Here is a 20,605-nt window from a genome sequence, read left to right as displayed (position 1 = left end):
CCGCGAATGAAAATTATTACGTGGGACAAAAGTGTGATATATATATACGGCTGTTTTAAGGAACTATTGTTAAAATCAATTACTTGTGGAAGGACGATGAAAGTGCAGAAGACTTAGGTTGTTTACGGGTGGCCGCTCGGATTTTCTGGGTCAAAGCACTGGAATGCGCAGGCCACTCCCTATTCGAGTGTGAAACTTCTTCGCCTACCAAATGCTTTACCCGATTTCTGCTGATCGGGTGGCAGTGCTGTCTCCGGGGCAGTGGGGTGACGGAAAAGGGATGGCGGGAGTTTTCAAACAGGCGTGAACGCGTTACGAGCGAGTAGCCGGCTGGCGCACCAGGTCCCGCCTAGATATGTTTAGGTTTGCATCCACGACCGATGCATAATGGTGGCTTTCATAAGGAGCTCGAGTGTCCATTTGTCTTGTCGCAACCGTATTACTGAATGCTTTCTGGCATGTGTCTCTTTGTGGCTGAAAGATAACCTTGGAGAGAGGTAACAAGCTGCAGCTGCAGCTACCTGCGCCGCTTCACGCCTGACGCCATGTTATCGCCGCCGCCGGCACTGTGCGGGTATAACCGGCGGCCGCTTCGGTGAGACTGTCGTGTGCGCGGCGCGTATTCGCTTAAAAAGCGGAAAAACACCACGCCAGACTGAACACTTCAATGACAAACAGCTGGTTAGGTTTCAGTGCGACCGCATCAAAGTTGCTGTAAGCTTCCAACTCGGCGGCCCACTGGCGACCGACGCTGCATCCGGTGCCACGTGACCACTCGCCTCCAGATCTCGGCGGAGCTTCCACACTGGAGTCAAACCAGTCGGAGGCACTACGAGTTGGAGGTAAAGTCTCTGAAACGACCAACCGAACATGCGTCTAACGCTAGATTGCGACCATGTATCCGATTTTAGGAGGGCTCCAGAGCGCTCTAAATCGACCACCCAAACGCACCATTACATACTAAAAAGTAGTAATACGCGTGTCTTTAAAGACTGTAAAAATCATCAGCACGGAACAAAAACTTTTTTGTGCTGGTAAATCGAACAATTTGATGCTCTGTCACCTTTCGTAAAGGCCCTTTAACTTGTACAGAAAAAAGGTACTCGAGAGAAAGTTCATATCCTCGATCTACAATACAATTCCACGGCTAAGAACCCGCAAAAACATTTATGTTTTACAAATATAGCCAGTAGCTCGAAATTCGGAGCCACTGGCTATTCGAGCCAGTGGCTCCGTGATTTACCCTGAAATGTTGTTTTTGGCGGCAACCCTTCATGCGTTACCTGGAGGAAGTGTCATTATTGGTTAGAATTGTTTATACATGGCCCTTACCAACTGATTGTGACTACTATAACCATGATTTTAATTCCCGCATATTTAATGAAAAAAACGGGCTTTGAACTGATTGGTTTGATCGGCTTGTGCGCATAGACTGTTTAATGGAATGGTTGATGCCTATGTGGCCTCAGTTTTTGCATGCAGATTCTCTTCGGCAATAGCTGTTAGAATGATAGTAAAACATAACGTTATCTTCGTGTTCTATTAAAAGAGTAGTAGGGCAAGCTCTTCTCTGCATTCAAGAAATGTTGGGTTGATTTCAATGCTCGGTTATTTATTCTTATTATGGTTAGCGCTATCATTGTAACAAAGCCCTTTTTGATTCATTGTTTTGACCCCAACATACATATCTTCACGCAGTTATCAACAATACAAAGTGGGCATTCCTTTCAGCCATATAAACTAATATTTCAACTCTTTCGTTCCCAAAACGTACAGCGACTGAAACCACCTTCCCGCATTCATCGCATCAATCACAGACGCCAACGCCTTCACAACGGCCATTTCTAGCACTGAATTGTAATTTATTGTAACATGGCATTTTTCCTGAATGTTTTTTTTTTCTTTTTTTAGCCTACTCCTCTCCGTAATGCCCAGTGCCTTGAGAGTAAATAAATGAAATGAAATCACATTATGGTTACGTTTTCCGAAGGGATGTGGTTATTTACCACATCTATACTGCTCGTGACATTAGACCGCCAGAAGTGAACCAATATAAGTACATGGGCTTGTGGATTTCTAACGATCCTAACTGAAATAAGCATATCGATACTGTCTCGCGTAATGTCCTTCGAAAACTCTTCTTTTTAAGACGTGCCTTAAAATTTTCAACCCCCTCTACACGCCTCCTAGCTTACAACACAATTATTCGTCCCATGCTAGAGTATGCGGTAATTATTTGGGATCCATACACTCAAACCAATACTTAAAAAAACTAGAAAACATCAAAAGAGGGTGGTAAGGTTTATATACAATTCTTAAAGGCGCATATCGATAATTGCACTTCTCCATAAGAGCAACCTGCCCACATTATCTGTGAGGAATCGAATCCTACGCCTTAAATTTTTCTATCAAATAGTTACTGGACAGTATGCTATTGACACCTCCAACATCTTTCACTTTTCAACTGGTTACGATACAAGACGCCGACACACGCTAACAGTCACACCACTCAATCCACGCAAACTCTGCTTCAAATACTCATACTTCACACGAACCATTGTCGATTTGAACAACCTCTCTAACAATAAGGTAACCGAAAAATCACTAACTGCTTTCGAGACGCACCTGCTCACATGATGCATCTTCTTCTGTTTTCTGTAAATTTTGTGATGTTTTTGTGTGTGTTTTGCCGCAAACGTTACTCATATAAATTATGTTTCTCCCAACCTGCTAAGATCTTGAACAAAGATCGCAGTATAAATAAATAAATAAAACTATATAAACAATTTTTTTTCGATGCTCAAAAATTATTTGTTCGGTTTCAAAGTGTTGTCGCTTAGTAATGTTAATTTTTAAAATCTATTCATTCCAGCAGAAGAGCACAACGTCATTGACTTTGCAAGAATACGTATTTTAAACAATGCGGAAAACAAATATTTAAATGTAATACATTCGTGGATGGTCAGAACATTCATTGCAAATATGCAAAAAACGACTTTCTCTAGAAAAGATGAAAACATAAAACTAGCAGCTTGATTCTATATCTGAAAGTACCATGAGATGAAGCACAATGTAATAATAAACATTCAGTTACCTTAACAATGTTCATAAAAATTCCGTGAGTTTAAACTTGAGGAAACCCGGCACACATTTTCCGTTCCAGACTGAACTTGAGACTGAACATTTGTTTCTAGTTAATTTCATTGCGCTCTACTTACAACACTCGCCTATTTTTTTTTCTCACCTCCTGTGCTGCTGCCTAGTCCGTTTCCTCCTCCACTTGTCTGCAAGCCAGTGGTTTGACCAGGTTGAAGAGGCCCGCTTACCCCGCTCATGACCATCTGAGCGCCATTTCCTCCTACGACATTTGCGTTAGGACCTGCCCCATTGCCAGGGCCAGTGCTGGGAACCCGAGCGCTGGGTTGTTGCCCGCCAAAGCCTTCTCCAAGACCTGCGCCAGTGTTTCCTAAACTCGCGTCTCCAAAAAATTTTACATGTGGTTGGGGCGTTCCACTCTCCACAATCCAGACAGTTTACCACGTAGCTAGCATAACAACTATCTGTTGACATATGTATTCATGGAGTGGTCCCTCCCAGTTTGTAACTTAATTTCGGCGGTCACATAAACACCGCGCACTGCGCGTCTAGAATAAAAATTGTCTATTTGACTACCTCAAAGAAGCTGTTAACAGCCTTCTTCGTGCTGAACACACCCAGTTCTAGGGGAAAACGTTGACAGTATTTAATTATAGTGAGTGCCTGTCCGTTCAAAGACATTCTTATCCTCATCTGCTCGACTCTAAGCTTACTTCCTAGTAGCTTGAAATAGGTGAAAGACCCGCATATTATGACCTAAAATGTGTGCATCCAGTTTCCTTCAGCTAACGCCAACCAAATTTAAGTAGGGTCTTCTTTGTGTACCATTATTTACGGGCACCTAAGGAGCGCAAGCATAGCAAAAATGCAGTTTTTAAATAAGCGAAACATACCTATAGTAATAAAGCCTACAGTAAAGCCTCTTTATTACTGCCTGTGTCCGTACTCTTGCATTTTTGTGTGAATATTAAACGAAAATATACTGCAGACGAAAGCCGACAGCTGGGACCGAAGCTTTGCTATAAATAGATCAGTTTTCAAAAAATCTTTTAATCAACCAGCCGTGGCAAAACCACATAATCATTGTTTTCTTTAGCCAGAATCGCAAGGTTCTGTGCCCCTGTGATCAAAGTGTACTCTTATATCTCAACAGATAGTCACCTGTTTACTCAAAGCATTTCAATAACGCGAACAGGCCGTCTCTTTCTCTGACTGTAAATACAACTTTTCTTCAGTTATCGCATCTCCTGTTTACTCAAAGCATTTCAATAACGCGAACAGGCCCTCTCTTTCTCTGACTGCAAATACAACTTTTCTTCAGTTATCACATCCCGCAGTATAATTAGGCCCGTGCAAACATCTCTGAGTTATATATCAATAAGGGGGCGAAGCAAGGTACGACAAGCGGGAAACTTAATTTTACTCATGGTTTGAACCGTTTGGGTCATCTTATATGCATGAAGCATATCTCTTACGAGAGGAGGTTTTCTTAGGAATAACGAATCTTCATCGCATGCCACTGCTCAAACTAGGCTTTCCTACATTTTCTCAATAATAGGTTACGGTATCTGATTTTTAATTGGTATTAAACATGACTCTTTAGAATGATTTTGATCGACATTGTAAGCGTACAATGAGTAATGAAATTTCTAATTGCATTGTACACCCGGGGTCAGAAGTTGACAGAACACGATTTCGACTCTCAACGTTAATTTATCTACTTCTGGGGGGTTCCGCACTTCATTTGGATTTGCAAGCGAAGCATCACAGTTCGGGGTATTACCAACATACTCGTAGCCGGAGCTTAGCCCTCAGAGAGCCGAACAATTAATGTTGAGAGTCGAAATTGTGTCTCGTAAAATTCTAAACCAGGGTCTACTTTCAGTGTTTGTATGCGATCCCTTGTCTGCCACGTATCATGGCGTGCACTAAATATTACATTTCACTAGAAACACAGACAATGTTCATATTCGTCAAACAAAATCACGATGCATTCTTCTTTACCAACGACATTTGAGAGCAAGAGAGTCTGGCAATATTGCAATTCAAAGCACAAACGGCCGAAAAAACAGGCGGAGACACACACCACTTGTAGTTGTGGTATCACTTCTCTTCTGTCGCCCAATTCTCCGCCTTTTACAATCGGACCACTCATATCTTTTATAGGCTGTCTTCTTCCGGCTCCGCCATCAGTCGCACAACATTTGAAATGCGAAAGGCAAAGCATTTCCTTACATCCCAAAACTCTCAGGTATTTTATTATTGAGAATCCTTGGTACTTTCGAGAAATACCACGTCTTAAATTTAGTGAAACCCAATGTTAATTTATTATTTCTATTTTAGAGCTAAAAGCACCTAATTGTTGCAAGACATTTTTTGCTGCAGAATATCAGGGCTAGCTCTGCCGTCTTCTAATACAACTTCGTTCAGACGAAGTGGAGGACGTTCCAAAAAATATTGTTATTTCGGGAAAGTTTGCTGCCTCTTTAAAATTTCATCTGGGTAATATAAACTTTCTATTCCCCAAGCAACACCTATTAATTCGAAGTTGAAAGCTATCTTTTGATAAATTTAATTGCCTAGAGATGAACACCAACCAGGATAAAAAGAAAAAGAAACTTTCACTTCCCTAAACCATGTCCAGAGAAGTAGGCGGAAGTTTAAATCTAAACACACTGAGCACCCATTTTGATGACAGGTGCTGCTTGATGTTTAACACTCGTTCCTAGGTAAGTTCTTTACACTGCATTTACTCTATTCGCCGAGTTTTTTCTCACCTCCAATGTTGCTCGCCGGGCCGCCTACGCCGCCACTTGATGGGAAGCCAGTGGATTGACCAGATTGAATAAGCCCGTTTAACCCATTACGGCCCATCTGAGGGCCATTTCCTCCCATGAAATTTGCGGTAGGACTTGCTACATTGCCAGTGCCAGTGCCGGGAATCCCAGTGTTGAGTTGTTGTCCGCCAAAACCTTGTCCAAAACCTGCGCCAGAGATTTCTACACTTAAGTCTCCACGAAAGGAATGAATAAGGCCATTGCCATCGACATGTGGCTGGAGCGTTACTCTTTCCACAAATCCAGCCAGTTTACCACCCCCTCCTTCAAACTACCTTTTCATAAATACATTCCCAAAGTATGGTCTATTCTTGTTGTTAACCTTTTTTTCGGTGCGCCTATGAATGCTGTACAATGCGAGTTTCGAAAATTGATTGTATATTTTACTTCCTCACAGGAACTGTGTAAAGCCGGGTGCTTTGTGGACAACCCGTGTGCTAGCGGCAAACTTTGCCACGTATTAATTCTAACGCTGCCCTGTCTGAGCCAAGATGTTTAGGTACCGCTATGTTCGGCTCTATGGCTTACTTAAAAATCATTTTGATGAGGTGGTTTATCGCTGCTGGGGACACGGGGCCATCAGATCACCATTGTCTTTTAAAAGGCCTTGTTAAGTAGGTAAGGAAAGTGAAAAGTACACCATCAGCGCCAATAAAAGTAGGCTTCAGTACTTAGTAACGGTGTTGAATTAGTGAAAGAAGGTTTGACTGCCGCAATCTATAACTATCGTTCCTCCTATTACGAGCAATCAGCAATTTATGCATGCAGCAATAAGCAGTTTATGTTGTTTTAGGAGCAGTGTGCACCTACAACTACACTTAGCCAAAGCTAAAAAAATTTTCACTGAAGCCTTCTATGTGTGGGACCCCATTAATTTCTCTTAATGAACATCAAGCATACTATAAACCCGTAGTTTTGGAATATATGAAATCTTTCACATACGTCGGCATCAAAAAGTTTACCTTATACTTACGCTGCTGACTACCACTTCACACGCACCATCACCATCGTGGCAGTAGACGCTCGTGCCAACTGTCTACCGTCAGCCTCCATTGACGCTGATGCCATAGGAAAGAGATGTTGGGAAAAAAGAGGCAGCTATCCCCCTTCCCACCGCGACCTCCCCTCTTGGCTAAAACCATCTTCAGCGATTTCAAAACCATTCTGCGGAACTAAAAATTTAGCAGGATCTCCAACACAGCCATACGCCCTATACGCTCGGTCCCGGCCACTCGAATGCAGATCGTGCAAATAACCTAAGCACCAGCACATGTGTCTATCCCAGGCAACGAGCTAGCTCATGAGGCGACCCGTGCTTCAAACTCTCGTGATTGCCCCAACTACGCTGCCGGCTCGGACCAAGGGGCCAGGGGCGGGCTGGTGACCTACTCGGGCATGAGGCAACACTATTACATGGAGCGGCCGAAATATCCTTCAGTTCATTCCGCGCTCAGAAGACGACAACCTGTTCCCCCGGGTGAAATACAGGCTAATGCATTCCCCAATCCTGGAACATTTCCTTTATCGTAAGTCTACAACAATCCCTGTGAGTGGTGCACCCAGCGAGCCACACTCACATGATTTAGGCTTGCGATGTCCAGCCACCAACTTTATAACACATTGAAGAGTTAGTGGTGCGGAGTAGTGAGAAATCTTTCTTGGTTAGTTCGAACAGCAAAGAGAGCCCAAGGCAGTCCAATTGAAATAATGTGTTCAAGGGCTGCAGGTTCGATCTGAGGGGGAGGAATATCGAGACTCCCACTTCCTCCTTCTGCCCGGTTTTGGAGAAAGGAGTATTAATTTTATCAGTATCAGTGAAGCCTCTCTTCAGCCGTCAATCTGCGCACTGTGGCATCAGTAGCCAGCGTTTGAGCACATATTATCCGCACAGAACTCGATACGTTGGACCAGCACTCCGTTTAATCAAAAGAGTTTTCAGAAATATCTACGAACCAACGAGCAGTGAGGAGAACTGCAGGGCACTTAAAAGACTCCCCTAACATCAGTCCAACGTAGCACTGCTGTGATGAAGGTGCACTCTTACATTCAAGTAATGGGTCAGTTGTATTTGCTCATAGCGTTTTTGTACCAAGAACATAAAAAATAGTTCTTTTTATTGGGAATACCATCTCCTAACCCAATCTTTCTATGGTTCCAAAAATTGGCTGCGGATATTCTCGCTTAACTACAAACTTTTCAGAAAACAATAGTATTCTGGCACCTCTATTCTGGAACGAGCAAATGAATAAATTGGCTCGTTCAGTTTATTTGCATTTCCTCGCTTCGCGTAGCTTGCGTGTCATCTGTAGGGACAGTGGTGCCTTTTACTGTAGCTGTCGTTTTTTCTTCAGCTCATGAACGGCAACCTGTTGTAGGTTTACTTTTATTAGGTCGCCTATCTTTCACGTTGTTTTTCCAAACTAATTTTTTTTTACTTTGCTTTCGTGAGGTTTCAGAGGTTTACCTTACGCTGAATATTGTGGGCCTGCAGGAGCCATGCCAGCAGTCCATTCTTTTTGTACGGTTCTCCTCGTGTATACTCTGTGTTAGCATTCTTCCAATTTGATAGGGAAGTGCAAAGTGCCACTCAGACAGACCAATTCCTGAACTTTCAAGTGTTTAAACTGAAGACTTTCAAATTTGATTTTCTCTATAATTTCAAAGCCTCAAACTACATTTTTATCATAGAGCGCGTGAACCACTGACAAAAACAAGCTTGAGGGTTTTGATTTTTCACTGGTTCAACACGTCCATGTTTTAATTCAGGTTACCTCAAAAGTGGTAAAATTTCACCTGTTACAGAAGTTCATTTATGACCCCACTGAGTGGTTACGTACGGCGAAAAATTCTGTGCTTGGGGCGGGCTAGTTGATTCTTCATCATCTGCGAACCTTGCTGGGGCCTAGCTTACACACTAAAAGAATTACGCATAAGACGGTGAAGCACTCACTGCCGAATGGTTAAAACAACGATGCAGCCTATCGAAAACCTACACTTGAGAGTCAAGGGCAACTATTCCGCAAAACAACATTCATCATCGATTGTGCAAGACCTACACGCTGTCTAGGAGCGTAATATCCGCCGTCGGTAGAGCAATTGGCAACGAACTAATTTCATAGTATTTTACGGCCCTGAGAAGGCTTCCCATATCTCGTGAGTAAGCTTATCCCTAGACTAAACCCAATATTAGAGCTCTGAAATTCAACCGCGCACTCATCTTTTGCGCAGCTCTCAGCTAAGGGCGAAGCACTGAGATCAGCTTCCATGGAGTGCTAACCCCTGTGAGCCTCTCATTTACGCGCCGTCATTTTGGCATTTGTATCCTTTCTAGCAATTCAGAAGTACCCTACCTACTTCCAAGGTATTAGACGAACAGCTAAAACTCGCCCTTGTGATTAACACTGCTTAACACACATTCAGCTAGTCCTTCTTCCAAGTTTCACTCATCATTTTCGGTAGAATCTTAGTTTTTCCGTGTTGAAAATGCAGAGGGCGCCACACCTAGGCCCTCCTTTCTTTACTTGGCGGGAGCCTTCGAAAGCAAACTGCCTCTTACTACGCTCCATAATTATGTCTCAACCTCAGAAAAGAGCACTTAGCTAATGAACCTCTTTAAAGGATCCATTTGAGAAAAGAGGTCGTCAGTTACTTGGCTAGTCCGTCATTGCAGCGCTTCTTAATGGTTATTTCCATTCGAAATTGGTGATGGCTCTCTCAACTACATTCTTGTGTGCGCAGCCGTATGGTTGTGGGGATTTTTATCTTGTTTTATTTGTCTTTTTAATTTGGTGCTTGTTCGTTTAGGAATCTGGGAAACAATAAAAACATGCTGATGATAAGGTAGACCGGAAACGTTTTTCATTTTGTCCTTGGGAGCATGAAAAAAAAAGTGATTTCAAAAAGCACACAATATTGAGCTGCATGGCTACGCCGAGTTTAAAGTTAGGTTTTTCGTGTAGCGAATTTTTGCTTGTCACACGGTGTAACTTCCATTACATTACAGTTGCTATTTCACGGCGATAAAGAATAAGGGCAATAACAGATATTTCGTTCTCTCAGCTGCTAAAACTCTAAGTACCAACAGGAGGTGAAGATGCAAAGATGCGTACGTAACTTTCAGTCCTCGTAAAAAATTAAAAATATTTTTATTTTGCGGGTTTGTTACGCTTTGAGAATATTGTGAACTCGCCTGTTTTAGTATGCAATAATAACTGAAAGCTATCTTCCGCAAAGTTACAATGCCGTGATTTCAATCAGAAACTGATGACGCGGATTACGGATTACGGGATTACAGGATTACGGGTCCAATAATTCGGCCGACTGTTCTAAGCGCAGTTCCGATTTTCTGCATAAACACAACCCTAGCTGATTATCTAAATGCGAGCGCACACCTGAATATTAAAAAAAACTCTTCCCACTTCTGCACACTTTCCTAGAAAAACTGTGTGGTGCCGCTACCTTCGTGCACCGAAATTATACTAACCTGAACTTTGGCTCGAGCCACCGTTGATTCCAGCCCCAAATGAGCCAGAGGGCAAACCAATGCCACTGGGGCTACTTCCAATACCATTGGACAGCTGACCACCCGGTCCAGTAGGCACGTTTCCGCTCGGCCTTGAAATGCCATTGCTGGAAGTCGACATAGCTGGGCCTCCGAGAGGGCCTCCGCCAAATCCCGGGCCTGTACTTCTTCCATTCAGATTTGCAGGAAAACTGGACACTACGTTCGGGCTTCCACCAAAGCCTCCATTCAAGACACCGCCAAGAGTTTGTCCAGAGCTTCCCCCAAGTGTTGGTTGATAGCCTTGACTATTTAAAATCGGCCGTACTTGCTGCTGCGGTTGCGGCTGCTGCTGTTGTTGCTGTAGCAGTATCTGTTGTTGCTGTTGTCTCTGCTGTTGCTGTTGGAATATTTGCTGCTGCTGCAGCTGTTGTTGCCGCTGCTGCTGTTGTTGGAATCTTTGCTGCTGCTGCAGCTGCTCTTGTTCTCGTTGTCTTTGTTGTCGTTGTAGTTGTTGCTGTTGTTGCTGTTGTTGTAGTTGTTGCAGTTGTTGGTCTTGTTGTCGTCGTCGTTCCTGCTCTTCCTGCTGACGTAGCTGCTGTAGTTGTGGAGCTCCTTGTGTAGCGCCAACTCCCACTAGGTTGGCTCCTGTTAACGATAGCAAAACGCAAGTCTCTTAAACACATTTTAGAGCGAGGGAAACTACGCAGACAACTTATGCTAAAAATTAGTGCTTAATTGATAAATGACCACCGTACTCATGACCTCCACAATCATTTTTCTCTGGTTTTGAGTAACAGCGCGTAAAAAAGAAGGAATTTGGTCGCCTTGATTGATGTGCAAAAATATAAAAACAACATTGCACGGCATTTGAACTGCTACAAGATGAACCGACTCATGCAATCAAATCCAGCAGGACGGACGAATCAAAAAACTATTTCTAAAACGCGTAGAAAACAAGCCAAAGTTGCCCGTATTTCTGTTGCAATTTTTTATTAAAGGAGCCATGAAGAGAAAACAAAAGTTTGTTTTATTCGAACGATTAGGTGTTTCATATTACCCCAAGCGCTTTTCCGGAAGCAAATGATGCTTTATTCACAAAGAAATAAGGCAATTTAAGTCAAAATTTTAAATCTCCCGCTAAAATTGCACATTTCGTGACGTGAACAATGGCGTCATACGAGCCGGTCCATGAAACAGATACTTAGTATGTCGACTCCATATAGCACCCACACGCGGTAGTCGACCGAGACGGCGGCCATTTTAAAAATACTAGTCAAACCTAGTGCACCCGCAGCCCTAGTCATGGAATCACCTGATCCGGAGAACAAAACTCTCACCGAGGCGCTCAGGCTTGTATTTAACAACCTCACACCACTTGAACGCTCAATGCTTCTAAGTGCATGAGCGGCAAGAGTTCTGGGATACGCGGTGGACGGGAAAGCGACCATTCCGCGATAGCCACAACACACGAACGCCCTGCCGTCGGCACCGCTGCCTCGTCAGCCCCGTCGCGACGGACGAATACAGACTCGTACGTATGTGTCGTATTTTTATTACAGTTAATAATAGTTCAATTTCAGTAGCAGTATCGCTTATGCCAGCTGGCAGGTGTCGTGTATGGAAAGCCGTTCGCGCGAGCTCTCTGCTTCGACCAGAAAGATACGAGCGTCAATGCGCGGTGTGTACGGCATTTTTCCCCCAAGGTCAGAGCGCTTTGACGGCGATTTGACGAAGTCGGCGACGAGCGCCAGCATGTCCCAGGAGTGAGCTAACGTAAGGGTCCCTGGCGTAATCACTTCCTCGGAAATGAAGCGAGCACACTCGTACTTCCTTTAGCTCTCTTTCTCCTCCATTTGCAAAGTTCACAAAACGTAGCCACTTGCTTCGCCGAGGTTCGTCGTTGGGCAGCACATGAAAGGAGATCTCCTCAGCGGCGGGGATGTCGCACTCCCTCGACAATTTGCCCGTACTACATGGGCATTTCAAAACGCAGCAACAAAATTTAATTGTACAATACTCGAACAAACTGAAGTTTTCAGTGGTTGTAAACTGGAAACGAGCTCGTAACGACAGCAGGAAGCCAACACCATTCGAAACTTCTGCGACGACTGGCACTATCTCGTCGCTTCTTGCTGTTCCTTACTCCCCTCGTTTCTATTTTTACCTTTACTGGTTGGCGATATGAGGGCCAACCTCCTGTCAAGGGATTAAGATACCAAGCAAGGTCGCGGCTGTACCTGCTGGAACGGTTCGTTGGCCCCTAAGAGCCTCGAACCCGAAAATTCATCTGCGCGACGGCGAGATGTCGAGCTCGGCCGGCGGTAGTTTCGTACGCATTGGCGCACACGCTTGCGTGTTCGTTCAGAACTTCAACCGTTTACTCCACCGTTCTTTGTCATAAAAAGAATGTGCAGTATGTTTCACGGGCATTTAGCTCACTATGCAAACTGTAAGCCCTGCCTAACATGCGTTTGCTTTTGCCGGCCTCCGCCAATCGCAGAGCATTCTCGAGTGACATCATAGGTTCTGTTGCGGAAAATGAGCTGGTGGGTCGCATGGTCGTTTCCTTTTTTCCTAATTATGTAGCTTATTTGAGCGAAGTTTGCGTTATAAGTGGTGTCGTTATGGTTCTAACGAGGCAATCTTTCGAATGAACCAAACTTGTGTTTTCTCTTCATGGCTCCTTAAGAATCAAGATTGTAAGCGAGCTTCACTTTCACGTTAGGAATATAAAATAAAATACCTAACTTTTTGTTTATCTTGTTGTTTTAAGAATTGTTTTTTGAGAGGCTTAACATTTATTTCCTTTCGCGCTTCACAAATTAAATGGCTAACTAGCGAAACCAGCTGAAGGAAGCACGCTGAACTATATTAGTTTTATGCCCAGGCAGCACCATGCAGTATTAGAAGCTAAAATATCTTTCAAATATTCCAACAGTTTTGTAGTATGTCCTATATTTTGCTGCAGATTAGGAACAAAGTTCGGGTACTTTCAGGCCCCACTGACGCGGACTGTAATTTATTTGTCGATCTCTAACGTTCAATTCGGTATGTCCTATTGTGTTCTGAAAACACTGAAGCAACCTCTTTTTCAGCTCAATATAAAGCAAATCTCCACTTTAAAATAAAAATCTTATTCCCTCATTTCGTTTCCCAGAAAATCACATATAAACCACATCCCACACCGGTACTGAGCCTATTTCCTAACGGTCCTAATCGAATGATAATTGGTACAGCGAGCACGCTCATAAATCAGAATTATCCAATAGTGAAGGGCATTCAAATAAAAGGAGCAACTGTTAGTATTTTACATGCAATGTTTGTAGGCCAGTGGTTGAATCATATGTCGCGGTGGCAGATCCCGCCTGTAGACCGGTCTACGTGTCCGCACAAATAATGCTGTTTCCCATGGTATGCTTCCCCCGTTCTTTCTCCCCTTATTTTTTGAAGCATCTAATTACTGCAGTGTGCTATTTCTTACGTTACTACTATCTTAATCGACATCCCGTTAGAGAAATGTAACCAGCCTCGTGCTACCCTAAGTGCGGGTACAGTAGCCCGTGATCTTTCAACCTGTACGTCCAACGATAGTTTTATATGGAATGCCACGACCCTCTATTAACAATGGTGTAATCCTTTGTTAGAACTCTAAAAACAAGGTAGAAACCAAGAAATTTTTAATATGCTGAATTGTCCTTCACCAGTTATTCGCTCGTTTGAGTGCACTCAATAGCACAGATTATCTCTGCTTTTTGGCACTCTAAGCCACACGTATGTTGTTCAGACTTCACCTTGCATCAGCTATAGACAGTTTATTAATTCTCTCAGAGGTACGGCATCACCAGAAAGCTGCTTTCGTTATACGGAGTTGTGTTAAACGTTGCCTGGTTCAACGCCTAGGGGTGGCCAGTGCAGGGCCAATGATTCTTAGCACCTGGGCCCTATCCTATCAGGTATCAACTGCTTCTGGTTGTCGCAGGCACGAGTTCAACCACTCGCTTTATAGGGAGGCCCGACTGTGACCCTATGCGCACTTTGCCATAGGTGGGGGGAATGGAGTTCATTTATGCCTGGAGAATTTATTCGTGGAGCTCTGGTTTTAGGGCCCTCAGAAAATGAGTCTGTATACCATAAGCTATCGCAGCCGAATATGAAAATTTACAAAAAGGCAGTCGGCCCTATGGCTAAAACAAATTAGGTAATCCGCTACAACTCTCACTCTCAGTAAGGTGCCAGCGTTTCAAGGCTATTTATTTTCGCTTAGTAGGCGCCTTGAAACCATGCAAACGAAGTACATGTGGAAATCATGTACCCTTTCAAGAGGGTAAAGCTAACTGTAAAATTACGCAATGTGCAATATCTATAAGCAAATTATTCATGACCTGGAAAAGAAAAAATTTAGGGCCTTATATATTTCCTCACAATAATAGTTTTCCGCTGTCACGCTTCAACATAGGACCAGCCAGCCCATAATTTTATTCAAGCATACGCCAGGAGCCACTATTTTTTTCCACACAACTACATCCCACTCGGCTAATTCGCAATGCAAAATTTTGCTCACCTGAAGTAACGCCTCCCAAGCCGCCACGGTCGCCACGAAGAATGGAGCTAGACACAGAGCCATCTCCACCAGAGCCGGGTGCCCCACCGTTCTGGAACGAATCGGCCACTGTTCCGCCTGCATTTCCTGTAGAAACGGCTCCCACACTACCGCCAGCAGCTGCCATTTGAAGGCCTCCGGGTGATCCGCCACCAAAGCCAGCGACCTGTCTTCCTCCACTTAGGCCTCCATTAACAAGTCCTGGTTGATTGCCTTGGCTGCCTAAACTGGGTTGTTGTGGTTGTTGCTGTTGTTGTAGCTGTCGTTGCATTTGCTGTTGCTGTAGTTGTCGTTGCTGTTGTTGTTGCAGTAATTGTTGCTGCTGCTGTTGCCGTTGTTGTTCCTGCTGCTGCTGCTGTTGTTGTTGTTGTTGCCGTAGCTGCTGTTGTATCAGTTGCTGTTGCGCCTGTTGTTGCTGCTGCTGCTGCTGCTGCTGCTGTTGTTGTTGCTGCAGTTGTTGTTGTTGAAGCTGCTGTTGTATCAGTTGCTGTTGCCCCTGTTGCTGCTGTTGCTGTTGTTCTGGTCCTCCGGTTGCCCCGCCTTGTAATAATAGTCCGTTTCCTGTAAAAAATAGGGAAGGGAATTTTTTAATCCATTGTAGTGCAACTTGTGCTACTAGCCGGCTAAATCACCGAGAAAGAAAAAAACTGTGCTGTTTAAAAAGTGGTTCAACACATAGGAAGGGCAAAAATTTCTATTTGCCATAATTTGTGGTTCTGTGGCTAAAATGTTATTTGTCCGCCACTTTAACATGTCAAGTACAAAAGACTTCGAAACGAATCGCAAACTCAGGAGGAGAAAACTACTGTCCCTTGTAGAACTTATTTGTTTCAACCAGATTAGCACAAAAACGATTATTTAAAACGCTGGCAAAGCGCGCAAAGTTAGTTTGTGCTTTGTGTAACTAGTAATACTGAATACCCATAGTGACCCAGCTTCATTCTGTGTGGGAGAAACATGAATTTATAACCCAAATTGCTTAGCTTTGAAACAGTGTGGATGACAGCACCATGACACTTGAAAAGTTGTCTTAATATTGCTTCGCGCGTCTGAGAGATTAGTCACACAGTAGCTTAGCACGACTAAGAACTTATCAGTAATATCTTGATGCCAAATCGTACATGCTAAGAAAATGTGATCCCCTGATGCACCTGTGAAATATGTTTTATATACACAACTTAGAAACCCGACCTCGGTAGCTGAGTGGCTATGGCACCGTGCTGCCGACTGCAAGGACGCGGATGCGATTCCCTGCCGCGGCGGCCCTTTTCTGATAAAGTTGAAAAGCGAAAACGTCCATGTGTTTGATATTTTGACGCACATGAATCCGTAGCCCTCTACTACTGCATGCCTCATCGCCTCTGTAGCGTCAGCGTGTTAGAGCCATGAAGACAAAATTCATGTTTGTGTTCGAAGTATTTCCTGTTTTGTAGCACCCCCAGCGCTTGTTCAAATGCGAACGGTGCTTTATTCACTGGGAAATGTTTTAAGTTGGGTTAAAATATTCATCTTTCGGCTAAATCGTGTGGTTTCGCCGTCTGCAATGACATCACAGGAACCGACCGCTCTGCAGTCAATTGGGAAGCTTTGTTTAGTAATAAACAAAAAAAGGAAGCCTTATTTACTGTTAGTGAACCTAGATGGCGCCGGCATGCCATGGCAAGCCATTTTCGGCCTTTGGTTTGTTTTTGACCGTATTTAAATTTCGGTTGTTTTTGTTCAGGGAGATAATCATCGTTTCGTAGAACAGGGTGCTCGCTCGACAAATATGGTCATGTAAGACACCATTGCTTGCGTTACTCGGCCATTGTCGTCTGAGACTACCCCAAATCCCCGCAGTCCTGTGCAGCTAAACCAAGCATACTGCGCGCAGTACCAACAGCAGTACGCATCGGTACTTCTATGTCTACGTGTGCTTCTGTAACTTCCAGTGCTTGTCCAACCATTCTTACGGCTTTAAAAAGAATGTGCCCTAAATTTAAGCGGAAATGGCTAGTTCGGCAAACTTGTAAGCTCTACCTAATTTACGTTGGCTTTCGCTGCCCTCTGCCAACCGCAGAGCTGGCTGGTACGACGTCATAGGTTCTGTTGCTGGAAATAAGCAATTAGGTTGCATGGCCATTTTATATTTTTCCTGATTATGCAGCTTATTTGAGCGACGTTCACGTCAAAATTAATGTCAGTATGATTATAACGAGGCAATCTTTTGAATAAACCAAATTGGTGTTTTTTTCTTCGTGGCTCCTTTAAATCCCATGATCGATCACTCAAGCAACTAACAAACGAGGGTTGCAGAAACGCGCTGAGGCCTAGATGAGTAATTTTACCATGTTGTATGTTCCCTACTGACGGGGCACTTAGCCGAGTCGCGAACTGATTTTGCGGGAAACTTTCTCTTAGCTTAGCAATGCCAGCTCTAGTATGTGCTAAGCCTAAGTAACATAAACGAGAAGAAACAGACTCAGGGGAAATGAATAAAGGCATACCTAGTAGAAGCATGATGACCTTTGACTTACAGACGTATATTGAAGACATGTACTAAGATCTGTAAGTAAAATTTAACCTCCTAGTTACACAAGTATAAATGAGAAAATAGCCAATTGCGTTCTGCTGGGCAATTTGCATGCCGCAGCTAACACCGGTATGTGCAAAGGCATAACGTCGGGAGGAAGGAAACCACGAGAACAAGAAATTAACAATAGTATTGAGAGCATAAATTTCAAAATGAGGGATCATTGTTTTCGCTTTCACTTCGCTATATCTGTACTAAGGTGTTCTAGTTATTTTTCACACCATTATTGTTCTGATCGATAGTCTTCAGATTGGTTCGAGGCACAACTTCTAAAAAACAAGTTTCGTAGTTCTAAAAACTGCTTTTCCCAAATAGCACGTTTGCAAGTATTAGCCAAAGCTTTCTACAACTAGTGCAGATAGCACACAAAAGAGATTATGCAGCGTCGATTCGCACACAATTACTACGTAGGCAAGGCCCTATGCGTCACAGGAACTTGTTTTCGTGACTCGGGACCCGCCCCAACACCGAAAGACTTAATCATGCAACCTCAGTGTCGTTGGTTCATTTACAGCCAGTGCTCGTCCGCTAACGCATAGCAATGCATTGAACATTTCATTTTCGTCATCTCCTCTATAAGCGCACTAGTGACACAACATGGCCTCTATTTAAATGCTTATCAGTAGTGCTATTTAATTTTTGATGAAGAATGAAATTGTGTGACTTACAACATCCTGGTTCAGTTAATGCAAACAAGCCCGTATATTGCATTTATTGGCTTATCCAACTATATGCATAAAAAAACGGCAATTACATCGATAAGCTTCCATCATTCGAGAGGGATTAGTGTAAATGTTGCCAGTATGAAATTCCTGTGGAGGCCTGTCTGGTGGAAGTTGGTTTTACCAGCCATTGCTTTATCGCTTACAAAACCACCGCCTAACCATGATGTTGGGCCCGTATGGCCATGGCTTTGCTATATGCCGTAGTTGCTACTATAAGTAGAACTTGTCCTTTTTTAAAGAACTATTTAAAACCGCATTTTTTAATATTATATATGCAACCCCATTCCACATCGCAGCATACCGTAGAACCTGTTTCGCAGACCGTAACGCACAGCAGTATGTTGCGCTATAAGTGCAAAGCCTGCAACAAAAAATGCCGTCAGCGAGAAATAAACTGTGTTTTATTATGAAAAATATTTAAAACTTTTCAACTGTCATTATAGGAACTTATTCAGTGAATTAGCTTTAAGTAAGTGCAAAAGCGTGATTGCACCTTCCCAGAATTAATCAAGCACAGTATTCCTAGGATAAACGTTCCCCTTCACGGAAGAACACACTGTTATCAGCGTTCAATAAGTGCCATTATATATCTCGGTACTCACACACAAAGCTGTTCTGACGCAGAATTAGTATTAAGTGCAGCCTTTGTTACCAAATATTCATCCTTTGAAGGGACATCGTGTGTGCTCGAAGTTGATTTTAAGGCGAGACCCTTAGGTTCCCAATTATGGGATAAGGCGCTCCTGTGTCCACTCAAGAAAATGGCCGATGTTATAAAAAGTAAATAAATAAAAGACGCATGTGAACCCCAGGATTCAAACAAAGGTCTAAAATTCGCAAACCGACGCTCTACCGACTGTGCTAGCATAGATTTCTTTTCATGTTTTTGCGACAGTGCTGGCTCAGCACTTTTTAATTATTACATAAAAAAATGCCATTCGGATGACCCCGACAAGACTGAAGCGAACTATATTCGCAAATAAAACGCGACAACCAATAAATCTAAAATATTACAATTACACCGCAGCTACACCAAATATGATAACAGCAAAATAAATCACATTGAAAGTCTGGCATCGGCAGGCAGTGATATAAACACTTAACCAAATCGACAGCATTGATTAAATGATCATAGACACTGCACACTTGGGCACTTTCCTCTTAAAACCGACTTTTCGTTGAGCGGACAGGCTCAACATGATGGTCTATCGCCTTCCCTCGCAATATACTATGAAGCCAATTATGAAGAGATTATATCACTTGTCACTTGCTACTGTGAGAACTCGAATGGCAACAGGATTACGATCGAATACGTTTTACTTATCTTAATAGACGCCGCAACACATTCCAGAAAAACAGGGCACCTAAGCAATCAAATATTCCTCTATTGTCTCGGGCTCCTTGCATGTGCTGCAGTTGTGTCCATAGGAACGAAAAACCCGTCTTCTTTTTGCTTTGTATTCACGAGAAGAGTTGGTGTATGCGGGGGACACAAACACGCGCTTCACGCATCTAAAACCGCCAGAAGGTTCTGCTTTGTTAAACAATGAGCGATTAACTGGGATACGCAAGTAAACATTCCCTATAGTTCTGATTTGACTTTTTCTGGCGATGTTAAAAAAATACTCTATAAAAACCCGCGCTTGCGGGTATAATATAGCATCCGCTACTTCCTTTCGATATTATTAGAAACGACAGTTATTCAGTTCGGAAGCAATGATGAGAAATCGCAAGTGACATGATAGGCGGCGCTGAACCAGTGCGCAAAGTAACACATGGGTAATAACGTGCAACGAAAGGAATTGTGAGACGAGCTGTGAAATAACAAATGGATGAGCCTAACCGCACATATACCCAGACGCTTGTCGCATTGGATCTCATAGGAAACGTCAAACAAACCTTCGAAGACCCCATAAAATCCCTGAATGCTTATGGGCGCACGATGTATAACAAGCAGAACGTACATTGTTTTTCCTCCGCTAAAAATACATTACAAATTTTTAGCTTTAGAAACAAACTGAAAGATGTCCACCCCCGGGCTTCAGTCTTGCAGCGAACACGGTTTGGTCCGAGTTACGGTCACATAATTGTGGTCAGTCACCGCAAGGCTCATCGCGGCCCCTTGCTGCCAATCTGGCCAGAATTGATTGATTGATTGATTGATTGATTGATTGATTGATTGATTGATTGATTGATTGATTGATTGATTGATTGATTGATTGATTGTAGGGTTTAAAGGGGTCCTGAAATACCTTCCGCCGATGCATGGAT

At 43.3% G+C, this 20,605-nt stretch overlaps 1 protein-coding gene across 2 annotated transcripts in view; it reads right to left on the bottom strand.

Moving 5' to 3' along the window:
* The window catches only part of LOC144142457 (uncharacterized), a 49,241-nt gene that overhangs the window by 15,128 nt on the left and 13,508 nt on the right, over positions 1-20,605 (bottom strand). For both annotated transcript variants that reach the window (XM_077673989.1, XM_077673990.1), the window contains exons 4-7: positions 14,999-15,598; positions 10,417-11,082; positions 5,874-6,080; positions 3,245-3,451 (exon numbers count right to left, since the gene is read on the bottom strand). In XM_077673989.1, the coding sequence (XP_077530115.1) occupies positions 3,245-3,451; positions 5,874-6,080; positions 10,417-11,082; positions 14,999-15,598 (1,680 nt within the window). The remainder of the gene's footprint in view (positions 1-3,244; positions 3,452-5,873; positions 6,081-10,416; positions 11,083-14,998; positions 15,599-20,605) is intronic.

Source organism: Haemaphysalis longicornis, unplaced genomic scaffold (genome assembly GCF_048455015.1).
Source record: "Haemaphysalis longicornis isolate Haplotype H1 unplaced genomic scaffold, Haemaphysalis longicornis Haplotype H1 scaffold_6, whole genome shotgun sequence".
Classification (NCBI taxonomy): domain Eukaryota; kingdom Metazoa; phylum Arthropoda; class Arachnida; order Ixodida; family Ixodidae; genus Haemaphysalis; species Haemaphysalis longicornis.
The sequence above is the reverse complement of the archived record's forward strand: the minus strand, read 5'-3'. Positions and strand labels throughout refer to the sequence as shown.